The 17,513-nt window shown below is 38.4% G+C and overlaps 1 protein-coding gene across 1 annotated transcript; it reads left to right on the plus strand.

Moving 5' to 3' along the window:
• The first annotated feature begins 2,465 nt into the window (after positions 1-2,465).
• Positions 2,466-17,111, plus strand: LOC143449533 (PAS domain-containing serine/threonine-protein kinase-like). Its single transcript, XM_076949771.1, has 22 exons — positions 2,466-2,692; positions 8,872-9,018; positions 9,124-9,247; positions 9,463-9,586; positions 9,870-10,046; positions 10,161-10,301; positions 10,446-10,580; positions 11,058-11,154; positions 11,341-11,480; positions 11,595-11,716; positions 11,791-11,856; positions 12,046-12,437; positions 12,552-12,944; positions 13,279-13,457; positions 13,619-13,810; positions 14,021-14,124; positions 14,230-14,392; positions 14,593-14,695; positions 15,095-15,191; positions 15,320-15,453; positions 15,749-15,886; positions 16,295-17,111. Exons 1-22 carry the CDS (start codon positions 2,677-2,679, stop codon positions 16,510-16,512), a joined length of 3,402 nt encoding a protein of 1,133 aa, XP_076805886.1. The 5' UTR covers positions 2,466-2,676; the 3' UTR covers positions 16,513-17,111.
• Positions 17,112-17,513: the final 402 nt, after the last annotated feature.

The following is a 17,513-nucleotide window of genomic DNA, read 5'->3' on the forward strand; positions in this document are numbered from 1 at the left end:
AAAGAAATTCGTTTGTGCACTACTTGTGTGAAGTATTACACAATAAACTCATCTGTCATAAAGACCGCATATGTTGGCGGTTATTGTTTGAATATGAGCGAGGACGATTGATGGTTGATAACTTGTTTTACTTCTGCTTCGATGTTTGAGTTCTCATTTCTCAGACGGCGTGACTATGCTGTTAGTTGCTTAATTCTGTCTATACAAATTACTAAATTATAAAGTTCCCATTTTATTTATTATAACACAAAGGCTTTTGCCTTCGGGCAAATCTTGCTGAATGTTACATCGCGCTCAGTAACACGTGAAACGGTAAAAGGGAAAGGGAAGATCGTAAACATTACAACAGTATATATATGTGGCAAACTAGTTCAATCGAGGAAATTTATCTGACGTCATTAAGGAAAACTCAAGTCTGGTAAACAACTGAATTACAAAATCCCAAATTAAATTCCAAACATCTCATGACTCGTGACGTAATCGTCACAACAGTAGCGTAAGTGAGATTCTATTAAACTATGATATGAACTATGCATGTTTGCTTTCTTATAAAACTTAGCTATGCAATTCCCTTGAATAAAAATAGAAGCGTCGTCGGCAAACTTGATAGCTTTCGCATTTTTTAAACACCTTGCAAAATCATTTATGTAGATTAGAAAAAGTATTGGGCTTAAAATAGAGCCTTGAAAACTCCGTGCTACAGGTTGTACACATTGTACTGGTATTGAACGTATTGATATCATTGAGTGTCATGATTTTTTTGCATGTATTTACAAAATTTGGTGGTTTGCTATTCAGAATATTCATATACATTAATTTCTGCTTTAGCAAATTCCAATTTTTTATTTTCTTGTTTAGAATTATCCGGTTTAACACATTTCTGTACAAATTAATGCAGTTTGTTTATTTGCAATTTGTTTTCATGTACTTGTTTCCAATTTTTTGATTTTTTTTCTCAAAAATTCGAATTTGTTCAAATTGGTACCGGAATTTTTTAGAGCCCTAACAAATATACAACGTTGCTTGTAATATTATGATTTTCTTCCTACGTTTTTTAAAATTCTGTGATTTATATATTCTTTTACAAAAACAAAAATTCAAACTTTGTATGGCTGGTGTTGCTTGTCTGGATTATTTTCTTTTTGAGGATATAAGTTTTATTAATATAAATTGTACATATTATCCACGCAGAACTGTTGTTGTTCGTTTTAACTGTTATAAGTTTGTTTTATTCAGGTTTTCTGGTTGTTTAGTACGCTATGCGGCGGCCAGACCACCCCATTGACGGCCTCAAGTATGTTAATTTAAACAGTGGCATAGGTCAGCAGGTCTAGGTACCGTAGCCTACTGTACCGTAACTTACCGTATCGGCGTAGCCCCAGACTGCAGAGTATGGCGGGAGCACACTTGAGATTTTTCAGCCGAAACAGTACAAAGTTTTTGGGTCTAGGCCATCCCTAATATACAAGTACACGTCAAGATGACGTCACAATTTGAGTAGCTGGGGTCTACTATGCAAAGGTACCCTGTGGTTGTGCACTTGCATACTAGATCCAAGTTTTCTAGTATAAAAGGCCGCATTTTGCCTATATGCTGTTAGTGTATTCAGATAAAATGTAAGCTACTCCTGTTGCCAGAAACTGCCATTCTTTTGTTTTATATCACAAAACGCAAAATATAGTTAAGAAAATGATTTTACAACCATGGTTCTGGGAAAATTCCGGTACAGTCTTTAACCCACCAGCAACATACAATTACAATGAGAAAATACAATTTCGAGTTAGTTGAATTAAAAAAAATTACCATTAACCACTCAAGTGCATTCAGATATACAGTAGACCCTGCTTATAATGACAAGGTTGGGCTTGGCGATATTGATACTTAACATGCGAAATCCATTATATACAGTACAACAAGTAAACCCTGGCCTAGGCACAACATGTAGGTTCGCTAGGCCTTTTTGTATTATGCATCACATTCCAGTGTTAATTACAACTCACAAGACATATTCCAGTTAAGCAAAAACATATATTTTAGTTGTATTGTTCCATTCTGAAATTTAACTGTATAATTATGTACATTATTGGAACATACTTTAAAGGGGAAATCAGGTAAGCTCCAGTTTACTGAGTAATATGCTAAAAAGAATAATAAACCATATGATTTTGCCATGACATTGGGTACTGAAGCCTCAGTTCTTAGTATATTTGCAATAAATTGGTGTTCAGAGAACAAGATTTGACTTGCCTGTTTATTGCAAATGTGCATAAGCGTAAAAACTGCTCGGCATGCACATTTCTGTTATAGTTGTCTCTCAGTAATGGCATCTTTTAGAAATCAAAGTAAAAATTGCGTGGAGATAATAAATTTTCAATTGCTTCAGGTGGTGGGTTATGGTTAGATTCACATTAAGATCATAAATCTATTATTTCTATAATGTTTTAACATTAATTTCATACAGGTTGGCTTAAGTTATAACATCTGATTAGGTTTTAACAATAGCATGATGAATTAATGATGCAAGTGGCAGACTACTCTAATTCCAGAATTTGGTATCATTTATTGAACTGCTGAATGACAGAAAAAAAGACATAAATACGATTGACATCTTCACTGGAACCATTTTCTCTGTTTCTGTGAAGCTTTCTAGGACAGTGGGAAGTATACTTCTAAAACATGCAAAGCTTTTTGGGTGAGTTTTTTTGGGCTCATGATCGCTCCAATAGAAGGCTATAGTGAAAAGTGCATAATGTGCAAACGCAATTAATTTGCACTTTGCAGACCTAGAAAGTTCCTTTGCACACACAATCTGCCTAGGCCTAATTGTTGTCTCACACAGACTCAATCACGATAGAATATTAAAGCTATATATGGAGTACAAACATTGCGGTTTTAAGTTGTATTTTGTGCATGCTGCATACTTAGTTTTTGCTCATTGCACACCTAATCCAGCTTTCTGCACACAACCATTTCAACTTTTTGCGTTTGTCAATTTTTGGTACTGTACGCACGCATGCACAAAATCCTGTCAAAAATTGCAATACTTTTCCGCCTGGATGGAAGGTAAACAGTTTTGACAGGATATCGTGCATGCAGATAATCATGATTGTAATACCTTAACTGTATGTACTACACTACTGGTTCTGTGGCGGCTTGGCTCGCTTTTGTAAAATCCTTACGTCTTTCGTAGAAATGTGTTTTCCAGAACAATTGGAGTTTTTAAACTTTCAGTCCCGCCACATCATTCTTATGAAAGAGTTTTCCAGCTAGTAAATGGAGTTTAAAACTTGCCTTTTCAGAACACTGCAAACTACCGTTGGTATATTTGAAAACTTGCTACGAATAACTTCGTGTGAAAGCTCCTTATTTAGTACGTTACCAGGTCGCTTCCAAGTAACTGTTTCCAACTTAACCAAATTTAATTTGCATTGCAAACACACCGATTTTCACGTTCACACGCTTTGAAATGTTCATGCCTTTTTTGTCATATATTTCCGCCACATCGCAGCACGTTTTATAAGCTTGAACTTTTGTGTGAGACTCCCTCTGAGCCTCAGAACCTCAGTCACAGACGCGAAGTTATAGACATATGTAATACCGTACTACTGTAGTTGTGGTGATTGAATCAGTAGACATCGTGTAAACAGTCACATGACTTGTGTTCTCGGTTATTTGTAATATTGAGAAAGTGTACAGCACCTACAATAAAAGCCTTTTCTGGCAAACGGTATTTGTTATAATATAACACGAACGTTCGGCTATCAGAAAGGTTAGAGAATTCTAACCGCACGCAACAATAGAGTCAGATACTAATGTAGTAGGTTAACTAAGTCAATAACGTAACGTAAGCTAAGACCGATAAACTCTGCATCTGTATCTACATCTGTCGGCATCAACCTCTACATCCTAAAACGACCCCAACCTCTACATTTCTGATGACCCCGACGTTCTAGTGACCACCGACATTTCTGGTGACAACCCGACGTTCTACTGACAACCCGACGCTTCGACGTTCTAATAAACCACCGACGTTCTAGTGATCACTGACGATCTTGTGTCAAAAACGACGCGTTTCAATTCTCACACTCTCGCAATTCGCACAACCGTTCTTCACTGGTAAGTGGATTTTTCACTTTTTATACAACTACTTGCAACCATAGCTTGTAAATGCATGCTCATCGGCTTGTACCTTATTAAATTAGCTTAAGCTATTCTTATTGTGCTGCATTGTGCTGCAGTTTGAAATAAAAGTTTCTTGTTGTAAAGTATTTTTTGGTTCAATTGTGAACAATTTTTGCGGTGCGCCGCCTAAAACATTTTCTATCGGTTTTGATAAATGTCACAACCTGTGCCGACACAACGAAAAGTTACTTCGGTGCCTGGCAAAGCTAAGACAGAATACCACATGAGCACACGATCAACCGACCGTTCCAACGAGTCAATTAATAATACAACTATGTCGAACGAAAACGGGGAGGGATCTGCAAATACTCCCGATAATGGCATTGCTGGTCCGTCTGGTCTGGGTACTAGTAACCAATTACCAACAAACGCGCAACCACAGAACAATACTTTACGAAACGATTTGTTTTCACACGTTAAACTTCCTACCTTTTGGAAATTTAATCCCGAAGCGTGGATTTCTCACCTTGAACATAAATTTTCTCTTTATCAAATCACTTCTCAAACTAATCGTTACTTGTTGGCGGTAGAGGCAATTCCTGCGAAAGACCTCGCGCTCCTTCGGTTACCTTCGGCGTCAGCACAGAACTGCTACGACATATTGATCAATGAAATCTTGAGAAACTTTGATAAACGTGAGGACCATTTAGATTTTTTGTTGGCGGACCTGACGCTGCACGATCAGTCCCCGAAACATTTAATGCGCGAATTAATGAGCGCAGTAGGTCAAGAGAATCTTACTCCGCCAGTCGTCAAACTAATTCGTGCTAAATTCCTTAAAGCGTTACCACCAGACGTCGCAATTGCGTTAGCCAGCGTGGAACATCACGATCTCCAGAACCTTGCAAGCAGAGCCCACGAAACCTTGCTGCTTAAACAACCAAAAACTTCTTCGCACAACCTTTCCCTTGCCATCACTGATACGGATGACATTGACTACCCAATGCAACCGCAAATACAGCAAATTCAATTGTCTAAACCACCGCGCTATACACGATCTAACGCTAACAACGAATCTAAGAGTTCCGGGCAAAGAAATACGAATTTCACAAATCAAAATACGCCAAACCAACGCAATTCATTTAACTCAGCATGGCAACAACGATCACCACGCACAAACAATGGACAGTTTCACAAATCATACAGCAACAACGGGTTTAATCGAGATAATCGCCGACAAAATGGTTCTTCTTTTGCAAACCAACGCAAATATAATTTTTTACATTCATCCCCCACATTTCAGAAACCAGACTACCAACGTAGCAATTACCCTTGCGCGTCTGATGCTTCTAATGGCTTATGTTATTACCACGCCCGCTTCGGTAGGGATGCGCGCCGCTGTCACCCAAGTTGTAGCATGTGGGAGAACCAATCCCGCCCAACAAAAAACGCGTGGCGATCGACGCAACATTAACCCCGTCAGTCCCGTCGATCGCATCAACAATAAAAAGAGGCTGCCCCTTGTTAACTGTATATGATCACGCCAATAGTATTCACTTTTATGTAGATAGCGCGGCAGCAACTTCTCTTTTGTCCGCTAGTTTAGCTGACGTATCAAACCGCAAACCGCAAACACCGCTTTTCGCTGCTAACAGCACGCCAATTACTACGTATGGCACTACACAACTTAATGTTTCCCTTCATCCTCGTTTTTCTTATCCCTTTGAATTTGTGCTTGCGGACACACCTTTTTGCATATTGGGGCTGGATTTCCTCACTGAATACAACTTTGTTTTGGATCTTAAAGCCAAGCATCTGATAGATGTACCGAACCAACAGCAATATACGTTAGAGCCTGTTGAAAGTGATCCTGTTCGCATATCCATTCTCAGCCAGATAGATCCTGTTGCAGACCTTTTACATCAATTTCCAGACTTGCAAAAACCCATGTCAGCTGTTAAACCAGTGAAGCATTCCATCGTTCACCACATCCATACCACAGGTTCTCCTGTACGTGCACGTCCACGTCGATATAGCCCAGAAACAATGCAGATCTTGAAGAAAGAAATTGACAGCTTGCTGGAGCGAGAAATTATCCGATACAGTGATTCTCCTTATGGAAGTCCGGCCTTGCTCGTTCCTAAAGGCTCTTCTGGCAATAAATATCGTCTTGTCGTTGATTATAAATTAGTCAACAAACAAACAATCGACAGCTGTTACCCTCTTCCGTTCTTACATAGTTTTTCCGAGGTTTTGTATGGTAAAACTGTCTTCTCTAAATGCGATCTCCAAAACGCCTTTCATCAAATAAAAGTGGCTCCAGAAGATGTCCATAAAACGGCGTTTGTTTGCCCCCTAGGACAATTTGAATACACAAGACTCCCATTCGGTTTATCGGGCGCCCCACGGACCTTTTCCAGACTAATAGGGGAAGTAGTACGTCCCCTTCAGCACCTTGGAATCTTTGCTTACCTCGATGATATCATCATTGGAAGTAGTAACCTATCAGAACATCTTGAACACCTTAAGTTGCTTTTTCAACGACTTGAGGAATTTGGCTTAACGCTCAATTTAGACAAAAGTGAATTCAACCGCGAGTCTCTTGACTACCTTGGCCATCACATAAATTCTGAGGGTATACGACCAACTCAAGAAAAAGTGCAGGCCATTCTTGATTACCCACAGCCACAAACCTGCAAACAGCTGAAACGTTACTTGGGAATTTATTGCTATTATTTTCGCTTTCTGAAGCATTGTTCCACAACCTTACAACCGCTTTACAAGCTAGTTCCGAACAGTCGCAGCAAACGCGCGGCCCCTTTAACATGGAATGTCGAAGCCGAATGCGCCTTCGCCAGCAGCAAACAAGCTATTGCAAATGCTAGCACTTTAGCGTTTCCGAAACTCCATGCTCCAACTTATCTAACAGTTGACGCTTCGTTGACCGGTATTGGAGCGACATTAGAGCAATTGCAAGGAAATCAACTTGTTCCTTTGGCCTTCTTTTCAAGACAGCTGAACGCTACTCAACGTAAATACAGTTGCTTTGACCGAGAGCTGTTGGCCGCTTACAAGTCAATACGTCATTTCCGCTACTTCTTGACAGGCCGACAATTCACTTTGCGTACAGACCATCTCCCTCTGGTTTCAAGTCTCAGTAAGCTCTCCGAACATTACTCTCCAAGACAGTTCCGGCAATTGTTGTTTGTTTCAGAATATACAACAACCATTGAGCACATCAAAGGCTCTGCCAATGCTGTGGCGGACCTCTTGTCAAGGTCTCAACCTTCGGCACCCAACATTAATACTCTTTCGGACGTTCCGCCTCCTTTAGAGTATGAGAAAATAGCACAAGCTCAAGCCAATGATCCTGCTATTCAAAGACTACGCACCGCTACAACATCACTCAAACTCCAGGACTGCAAGCTGCCCAATAAGGACCTTACCATCCTTTGTGACGTGTCCACTGACACAGAGCGTGTTCTAGTTCCTTCCTCCTTCCAACGTCAAGTATTCCTGCACTTACATAATTTATCGCATCCTGGAAAAAAAGCCACAATTAAGCTCATCAAGGAAAGATTTATATGGATAGGGATGTGTAAACAAATCGCTACCTGGGTTCAACAATGCCCAAACTGCCAGGAAGGAAAAATTTTCCGCCACACTAAAACCGCACCGGGGAAATTTAAAATTCCCTACGGACGATTTTCTGATGTTGCAATTGACTTGATTGGACCACTACCAACCTCCCATGGTTACAAATACATCCTTACATGTATTGACCGTTATACGCGTTTCGTTCAAGCCATACCAATCCCTGATGCCACCACGGAAACCGTCGCCGCTTACTTTGTAAATCTCTGGTGTTCCTTGGTCGGTGTTCCAATCATCCTCACAAGTGATCGTGGACCATGTTTCATAAGTTCCGCTTGGGCAGAAATTATGCGCTCGCTTGGTATTCAACACAATCTGACTACAGCTTACCACCCCACTTCCAACGGAATTACAGAACGCGCAAATGCAGAGATCAAGCGCGCCATCAAGTGTTCAGACGAACCTGAACGTTGGTTTCACAAATTAGGTTTTATTGTCTTGGCCCTGCGTAATCGCTATCTCCAGGATTTGAAATGTACACCTGCTGAGTTAGCTTTTGGACACACCTTACGGCTCCCAGGTGGTTTCTTTTCTGATTCCAAGCTTACCTCTGCAGTTCCTACATCCAGCTACCTCGGTGCCTACCGAGACTTCATCAACGACCTTCAGTTTACTCCAACGACCGCTCATACAAAATTCATGCAGTCCTACGTGCATCCGGATTTGAAACATTGTGACCGCGTTTATGTTAGATGCGATCATGTCAAACGTGCGTTAGAACGCCCTTATGTTGGTCCTTTTCCAGTATTGGAAAGATACGAAAAATATTTTGTAATATCCCGTCATGGCAAACCGGATCGCGTCTCACTCGACCGTCTCAAACCTAGCTATACAATTGATATTGATGCTCCCTCACCATCATCCTCCTCGCATCAACAAAACTCAATGAAAAAATTTTACTAGACAACTTTTGATTTGTTTTATGTATATATGTATGTTTACCTTATATTATCTTCATATCACCACAGACCACAGGTATCAGCAACCATGTATGGGAACCTTGTTAAGTTGTGTAACCTGTAGATATTTTGTACGCATTATTGTTCATTGTTTATTGTTTGTGGTATAAAATATTTAGCTGACGATTTTATGCAGATAAGCAACAAAGGGTTGTTAGACCTGGATTACAAACAACACTTCAAGATTCGTTTGAATTCAACCAATCATTTCCACTGCTTGATAGAAAGAAGAAAAAAGTAGACAAGTTTTCGCCTGCTGTCAGCCATTTTGCTAAATTTTCAGGTCCTTTATAATTTTCTGCTCTTACTAGATTTTGTTTGCAATTATTACCATGTTTGGCTTATGGAGCAAACATGACACTCATGCTTTAAATTATTTTGTTTATAGGTGATGAGTTAGGTTCTTGCAGTTACTCAAAAAAGTTCAGAAAATTTCATGATGCTTCTAACATTGACCTCGAAAAGTCCTTTTCATCAGTCTCTGAATCCATTAAATCCCTTGAAAATTCACGGTACATCACAATGCTCGCAATTGCAATCGTTGTTCATTTTGCATTTGTGAAAGTTAGCTAAACTTATGATTTAACTTTCATGTCTCCCATTGGATGTTCATAAGCTGGTATTGAAAGACTTTTGTTGTTGATAACACTTTCATAATTTTCTTGTTCTTGGCTATCTTATGTAATGTCTATTTTAAATTGTACATATTTGGCATTTTACAAACAAGGTTGCCGCTTGGTGCTTCATGGACATTTAGCAATCTATTTGATGTGACTGATAAATCACATACACTTGGTAACGAGAAGCATTTAAACAAGGCTGTTTTAACTATTGATGCTGAATCATCAGCGGTAAGTTCACTCTAACAACAACAACTATATAAATATTTATTATGTAGTTATAATTTTGTTGTTGTTTGTATTTACATAAATATGGTCTGTTTTATCTCATACACTAAGTCTTAGAAATTACTAAAATTTATTTTGTTATTTAGTGTTACGTAAAATGTACTGTGCATATGAAATCTTTCAAAAACACTTTTTCTTTTGATATATCATTGTAAGGTCGGATTCTACTGCAGTAATATCATGTTTACCAACACATTGAATTCACATATGAATGTTTTTTTTTTAGATTTTGACAGCCAATAAACATGCATGTCAGCTATTTGGCTACACATCTACTAACTTGATGGATATGAAAGCTACAAAGTTATTTAAAAAACCAATGGTTGGAGAATCGCAAAAGGAAGCATTTATGCACGACGTAGATAACAACCATGGAAATATTGTTTCCCTGTCAGGAAAAGTGGTAAACGAAAGTATTTTTCATTTACTTTTAATACTGCAGTGACTGAGATGCTAATCATGCTATCTTTGAGTATTTATGAATATTTACAAGATAAAGGACACTAGCATTTTTCAGATGGAGGCGATTCATGCAAAAGGACATGAGTTTGCAGTTTCTATGTGGATGAAAAAGTTTGAACAAACCGAACGATCTTGTTGCATTTTGGTGTTAGAACCTGTTGTAAGAATCACTGGCACCTTTACGTTTAATGACAAAGTATGTAATCATTTTTGTTGATGGAATAGGTTTCTTAGACATTATATTTTTGTATATTACAATTACAATATTATCGCCACAATAACAACCACAAGGTCATAATATTTTGTGTTCATGCAATGGTAACTGATTAATTGGTAACAGGGTCACTTAATTACTTGTGATGATGAATTTGCACGCATCCATGGCTACCTTAGCTCATTAGCCTTCGATGGAATGCATATTGATAGACTGATGCCTTCATATGTTTTACCACAATCTGGACGAAAAGTAACTAAAGTAAGCATTGTTGCATGATTACATATTGTTATATAATTACTAAGTTCAAAACGGGAATTGTTTAAATCTTTGAGCACCAACTAGCGAAGGTAAACACATATTTATTCACATTAAAGCTGGCATGTTTTAGATAAACTTTATATCCTTTTCCAAAGCATTAGTCTTTATAAAAACTGGTTACAGTTAAATTGTTAAGATATATAGAGTCTTAACTTTGTAAAGAAGTAATTACATTACAGTCACAATGCACATATATTGAATATTTATTATTATTGATTGTTTAATTGTAATCACTTATTTGAACATAAGTTCAGAAGGATAATATGTGTTTAGCTGCGATATGTTTAATGTGAATAAAAATGTGTTTATCTGCACTAATAGTGCTTTCTGCAACCAGACGTAATAATGCATTTATAGCAAACTTCACATTTACGCATGCAATCTAATTCATTGCTATTGTAACGTTTTACATAAAAGGCAGTGCGAAAACAAAGGGTTACAAGTTCTATGGCCGATGGAACTCAGATACCATTGTCTGTTTACATCAATTCACAGGAGAAAAATACTAACGAAGGTGACTGTTTACTTTTTTATTCCTATGATACTAATAACTATTGTAACTTACAATGCTATGTTATACGAAGGTATGTTAAAAATAATATCGAAAAGTAAATATGTGCCTCTTAAATCCTGGCGAAAACATCAGCTACGAAAATTAATTTTTAGTTACTCTCATGTTCGCTAATTTTGCAAAATGCAGTTCACTACAATGCAACTGTTTGGTTCTTCACGAACATCAGTGGTTTGTTGACATTTTCCGAATACGGGGACATTCTCTCCGTGAACAGCAACTTCTCACTCGCATTACTCGGTTATGAAGCTTCAGAATTGAAAACCAAGGTGAAGGCCATCGAGTGATTATCGTTGTGCACTGTTGCAAACATCAGAGACGCAGGTTTACCAATAATTGCATCTTATCTCTTTATTTCACACTGCTTTATTGTTTTTTTGCAGAATATTTCCGACTTATTGCCAAACATAGGTAGCGGTAATTCTCACATTGATTCACTCGCAGTGAGGTTGTTATCAGGAAACGAGGGTCTCAACACCCCACAGACACAAGCAACTGATGATAAGTAAGTCAAGGTTTATTTTTGAAATTTTGCGGCTCTTTTTGTTGTTTGGTGTAATACAACCTTCATTTTAATAGGGATGAAATATCTGTGACATTGGGAGAAAGACTTTCAGAGAATGAAACCGCCAATGCACAACAGAGGTGACTTAATATTTAGGTGTTTAGCAATTGTTTATATGTTTTATTGCAACTATTAAATTTTTTTGACTGTTTGTATTAATTATAAAATCGATTGCCCAAACATAAATTTATTGCCTTCAAATTTTCCGAAAAGATCCCCATGGCTATATTTTAAACTTCTGTAATTTTCTCTTGTATTATTTTTAACAGCTGTGATACATTTGAAATATTATCAACAACACATGGTTGTGATAACAGCATGAGCAGCTACGTCCATATATCCCACCAACCTCAAGAACTCACAACCCCTCCTTCTGCACCCACAAATCACACCATTGACCACATAAACTCCCTACTGCTCGGAGAGTGTGTTCCCACTGCGACTCCCACAGAGAAGACAGCATCGCCGACATCTAGTTGTACTTCAAAGTGTGCTGAAGGAAGCGGTTTATCCTGGGTTGAACTCACAATGAATGACGACAGAGTAGACAAGAACAAATCTTCCTCTGTTAACGTCTGTGCTAAATCTGAAATGACAGACAGCTTGAAGAAAATAAATCTTCTTCTAAATGGAAGTTTAGCTCATGCGGAGGTCCTTAATGGTAAGAAAAATTCAAATTCACAATAAGTTCAATGGAATGTTGTTTTTGTCCTCCCAGCTGTTGGTTCCTGTAGGTATATAACGTAGTCTTATTTATTGCAATTTACTACATCAGGTGCAGACCAGTTACCAGTGGACAATGAGTTGAACACAAGTACTGATTCTGCAGTATCCTGTGACGTTCACGGATGTAGATCCCAGACCTCAAACGAACATCGCAAATCGCTTGAAAGATCACCTTACTCTGATTACCAGTCTGGAGATGGTTCCGTTGGCACTGCTGAAGACACAAATGCTCCTCCAAAAATCCAGCCTGTCTCCAAGATCAACAGCACTGTGTCCCTGAAAAATACTCATCTGGATGCTTCGACGTCTCGTTTCCAAAGTTCCGGCAACATAACTTCAACTCCTCTCGAGCTGTCATCGAGGAGCAAATCTAGGACAAAGTTCAACTTCCAAGAAGGCCAACAACCTGGTAACGCAAAACACAAAGACGGATCATTAATAGGTAAGTTTACTAGTTATTACACATGGTATTTACTATTATTACTACTAGTAAGTGAATTGCAATTTATAAGTTATTTGCAATAAACTGTTAATCATTGATTAAAAGTTTTAATGCCACGTTCTAGCGTTTATTAAGCCACGATCACCAGGATTTCACTAATGGGCCTCTGAGATGTTTTCTCATAAGTAAACGTAGTTATCATCCATTATATAGTATACCGTATGGTTATTATTTTTTAGTTCAAAGGTCATTGTTTTGACTTGTTTTTCGATCAATTTTGAGTTGCGAAAAAATTTGGTTGTAACATATTTCCATATCTTCTTTTGTTATATAGCGGTTCAGTACGAAATTCGTCACATTGAGGAATGCAATATTTACTGCATTTGGATTGGCTTAGATGTCGATGATAACTTTGCTAGTTTAACTCGATGTGGTAGTCAGACTTTAAACAGCAGCCTTAACTCTACCCTCCCTTCGTTAAACGCATCTGCAGTCAGTGGCATGTTAGACATGGTATGGTGTGCTCAATATCCATTCAACTGAAGTTAATGCTAGAAGGCGTAGTATTTTGTGATAAAATTTTATAAACTCGGCGACTAAATCAACACAAAACCTATGGCTTAAATATAACAAACATCTTTCGAAATTACTCAGCTAATTATCGTATGATACAGTCGCTGGGTGCAGTAATCAAGCAAGCGGCTCAACGACTGGATGACAGCTGTGCGACCTTAGCCGGTTTCGACGACGAAGACTGGCACGCTGTACAGGGTCAATTCGGTGACAATTATGACGTCATTAAAGCGGTCGGTAATGGAGCTTACGGGTTTGTGAGAATTGCGCGAAAGAAAAAAAATAGGAAAGAGGTAAATTCTTTTTAAAAATTACAAAAAACAATTTTTTTGATGTTTTTCTTGTATTGTGATACACTCCTTTTTAAATGTGTCATAGCGTCATTTACAGACTGTGATTTACAGTCATTTTCATTGTAACTTACAAATTATAATCGTCATTTACAGACTAATTTATAAGTCTTGTTAAACTTTTTTTTACTTTAAAACTGATTTCCCGCACAGTTTGTAGTCAAGTTTATTCGCAAAGAAAAAGTTTTGGACGAATGTTGGGTGGACGATTATGAAACTGATTCACAGATTCCGTTGGAAATCGCCCTGCTCACCAAGTATGCAAATTTTATTATTTAGTATCATTTTTTTATCCAGCCACTTTGAGACATTTTTTCTTCCAAGCTCTCAATTCAAATGCGATCATATTTTGTTGAATACAGATTGGAACATCCGAACATCGTCCAAGTTCTCGAATTTTTCGAGAACACTCGCTTCTTCAGTATGGTAATGCCCAAGCACGGAGTGTCGGTGATCGATTTATTTGAATTCATTGATCGCGAACCGAGACTCGACGAAGCTCTGGCCAGTTACATATTCAGACAGGTGACCGCAATTCTTCCATTTTTTAATTGCGGCCATTTAATTCAAATTTTAAAAACGCTGTTAACATATTAAACTTTACACAACGTGACTTATAGTGAGCATGTACTAAGCTTATGCAGCACTCAGGCCTATACAAGAAAGTAAGCTAGTCCACAGCGAAAGTAGCTATAACAAATTTAAACCAAGGTGTTTCGTCGCAGATTGTATCAGCCGTTTATTTTCTCCACATGGAAGGAGTGGTGCATCGTGATATCAAGGATGAAAACGTCATCATAGACGAAAGCTTTTGCTGCAAACTGATCGGTAAATTAACTATCCGTTAGTCGTGTCGCGTGCTTTTCTGTTTGGGTTTGGTTGGGTGATGGGGATTTGGGATGAGATGGGGATCTACTGTGGTATATTGGTTGTTAAGCAATTTTTTGTCCAAATTCATTTTAATAAGGCATCAGTTAATCATAATTATGCGCATTTGGCGATACAATAATATTTGTTTACCTTAATATTTCAAAAAACCAACGCTGACTATCATGACCAGAGGCCATGTAAGCTAGATCTCCAAAACAGCATTCTGTATTGGGCGAACGTGTGGTTGTGAACAACATCACGTCCATATGTCAACAACTGGTTTAACTATTTTTGAACTATACGTTGTTCAAACGCTTCTGCCGTCATTCATATTCATATTGCGGTTTTGTTATGCAGATTTCGGAAGTGCGGCTTTCTTTAAGCCGGACAAAACCTTTGCAACGTTCTGTGGAACTATTGAATACTGCTCGCCCGAAGTCCTCCTTGGTCAAAGGTTAGCTAGGATGACATTTTCAGTTACAGCATAATTTTGAAATTACCACCGCTTTACAATTGTCTGTTTCCTGGGCTAGTTGAGTGCGAATAGTCACCATTTGTCTCTTTTCATCTTGCTCCCAACAGGTACGAAGGACCGGAACTAGAAGTCTGGGCTCTAGGTATCACTCTGTACACGTTGGTTTATGGGGAAAACCCGTTCCACGATATCGAAGAAACCATCGAAGCGATATTAAGACCTCCGAGTATTTTGTCAGAAGGTAAACAGTGGCTCCATCGTCAGACAACGAACAGCCTTTATCTCTACATTTGAATGTGATAGCGCCAGAGTTGTTCTGCTTCTAAAGTTGTTTTCTTTCAAAAAGTTCATACGAAGTACGCTTGCGCTTTGGCCGAAATATAATAAAACTGAGTTAAAATGAATGTATCACGATTCACGACGGAGACTATGCAATGTATGTACTGCTGTTCGCTTCAATCACTAAACGCACCCATCAAAGGCTGACAAAGCGTAGTCCCATCGTTTTACGTTCAAGAGAAAATTTTTTTTTCCAGAGTTGATGTCGCTCATGCAGGCGATGCTGCAGCCGGTACCAGAGCATCGATGCACCATGAAAGATCTTGCCGACGATTTTTGGATTAATCTGCCCGTCGACATTCGCGAATATTCCTGGGATCAAGTGTTTCCATCGGGTAAGCAGTGTAGGGCGACCTGGCAGTTTAAGGTCAATTGAAGAATTGTAAAGCCATATCAGGACCGATTAATGACGGATTAATTATCACGTCATAACGTTCAGGTCTTCCTATGTGCTTATAGTTTTTACCTGACTTGGAATTGTATAGTTCAACCTTGTTTCATTACACCCCGACCAAGTTTGGGAGGGAAATGGTAGTTCAGTACGAAAGCCTTTGTTAATGTCCCAGCATAAAACGCCTGCAATCCGCATAATAAGCCATGTTCTATGTTTTGATAGTGAATGATAACAAACGTACTTGTCTATCGTAATTGCGCCCGATTTGGCCTAATTGGTATCGAACGTAAAACATATCCCACCTATCCGACATATTCGAAATATGATGCACCGGTACTCTTTATTCCAGCATCACGCCGGCAATTGGCATCCTGTGCTTCCGTTGAAGAATCCCAAGAAGGATCGGAAGATGTTGAGAACCTCAGCCACCAGATGAAGAACTGGTTAAAAGATCAGGAAAATCTTCCGTTGTCTAGAGAATCAAAGTCTCCAATCGACCAATCCAGCAGAAACATCTTTCCTTTGACCAAGAGACTTGAAAACATCAACCTTAACCATTCCATATAAATCGCGAGTCATATTTCGAAGTCGAATTTTCTGATTTCGTAATTCGAGTTGCTAAAATGAACCACTCACCTTGACTATTTACCTTAAGTATAGTAAAGTAAATGCTTACTTTAGTGAAGGTTACCTTTGGTGCATGACATTACATTACGCAGTGTTTGAAAACATACCACAGACCATTAGTGATTCTGAGAAACGTTACCGGGATATAATATGATTATTATATGTCGTCACACATCAGCGTTAGCAGATTTCCTCAATCAAGAAAATGGCGTGTCAAAGCCTGACACCAACAGCCGCTTTTTGCATAGTTTGGCGTTAAGTGTTGTATATGTTTAAGAATAGTTTTCCGTTGGTAGCGGTGCCCTGTTATACTGTGATGTTTTGTCAAATGTGTTTGTATGCTTTTACACTGCCGTAGATACCGTAACGTGTCAACATTTTACATGGCAATCACAATTTGATAAAGAAATGCCTGCCAACTTTTGTGTTTCTGTATCTTCAAATACGCTTTAGTCAAAGTACTAACGTATTGTAATTGTTGGTTATACCACGAAATTTACACGCACACGAAACATTGTCAAAGACGGTTTGACTTTTAAAGAAATCGCCTGAAAAAGTTTTCGGGAAATTTCTTTGATTAGAAAACACGCAGATTATCGAAGATTCATCAACAGTTTTGAAGTTGTTTGCCAGGTTAGCACTGTTTTAGCCTTTATTGTTTATAATATAATAACAACCGACCATAAATCGGCCAGCTGATCGACAAAGTTAGTCGACTTCTCTCGCATGGTGATGTCATTTCCGCAAACACGTTGCAGCCTCTCTCAGAAATATGGTTAGTATTCATCCGCGACTGCCCCACTTTTACGACAAAGCTCAAAATCTATCTACATATCATGTCTGATTGCCTATTTTTCCAAACAAAAGCATAAATCATGTCCAGGATACTAATCATTTTAAGCGAAAAGTCGGTATTTAAAGTTCATAGTTAAGTGATGCAC

Source organism: Clavelina lepadiformis, chromosome 3, assembly GCF_947623445.1.
Source record: "Clavelina lepadiformis chromosome 3, kaClaLepa1.1, whole genome shotgun sequence".
Taxonomy (NCBI): Eukaryota; Metazoa; Chordata; class Ascidiacea; order Aplousobranchia; family Clavelinidae; genus Clavelina; species Clavelina lepadiformis.

Bases quoted from the DNA above. Each gene is read 5' to 3' on its own strand.
- LOC143449533 (XM_076949771.1), top strand. The intron at 10,581-11,057 runs GTAAGCATTGTT...TTTACATAAAAG, and splicing joins CTGGACGAAAAGTAACTAAA to GCAGTGCGAAAACAAAGGGT. The intron at 15,192-15,319 runs GTTAGCTAGGAT...TGCTCCCAACAG, and splicing joins GAAGTCCTCCTTGGTCAAAG to GTACGAAGGACCGGAACTAG.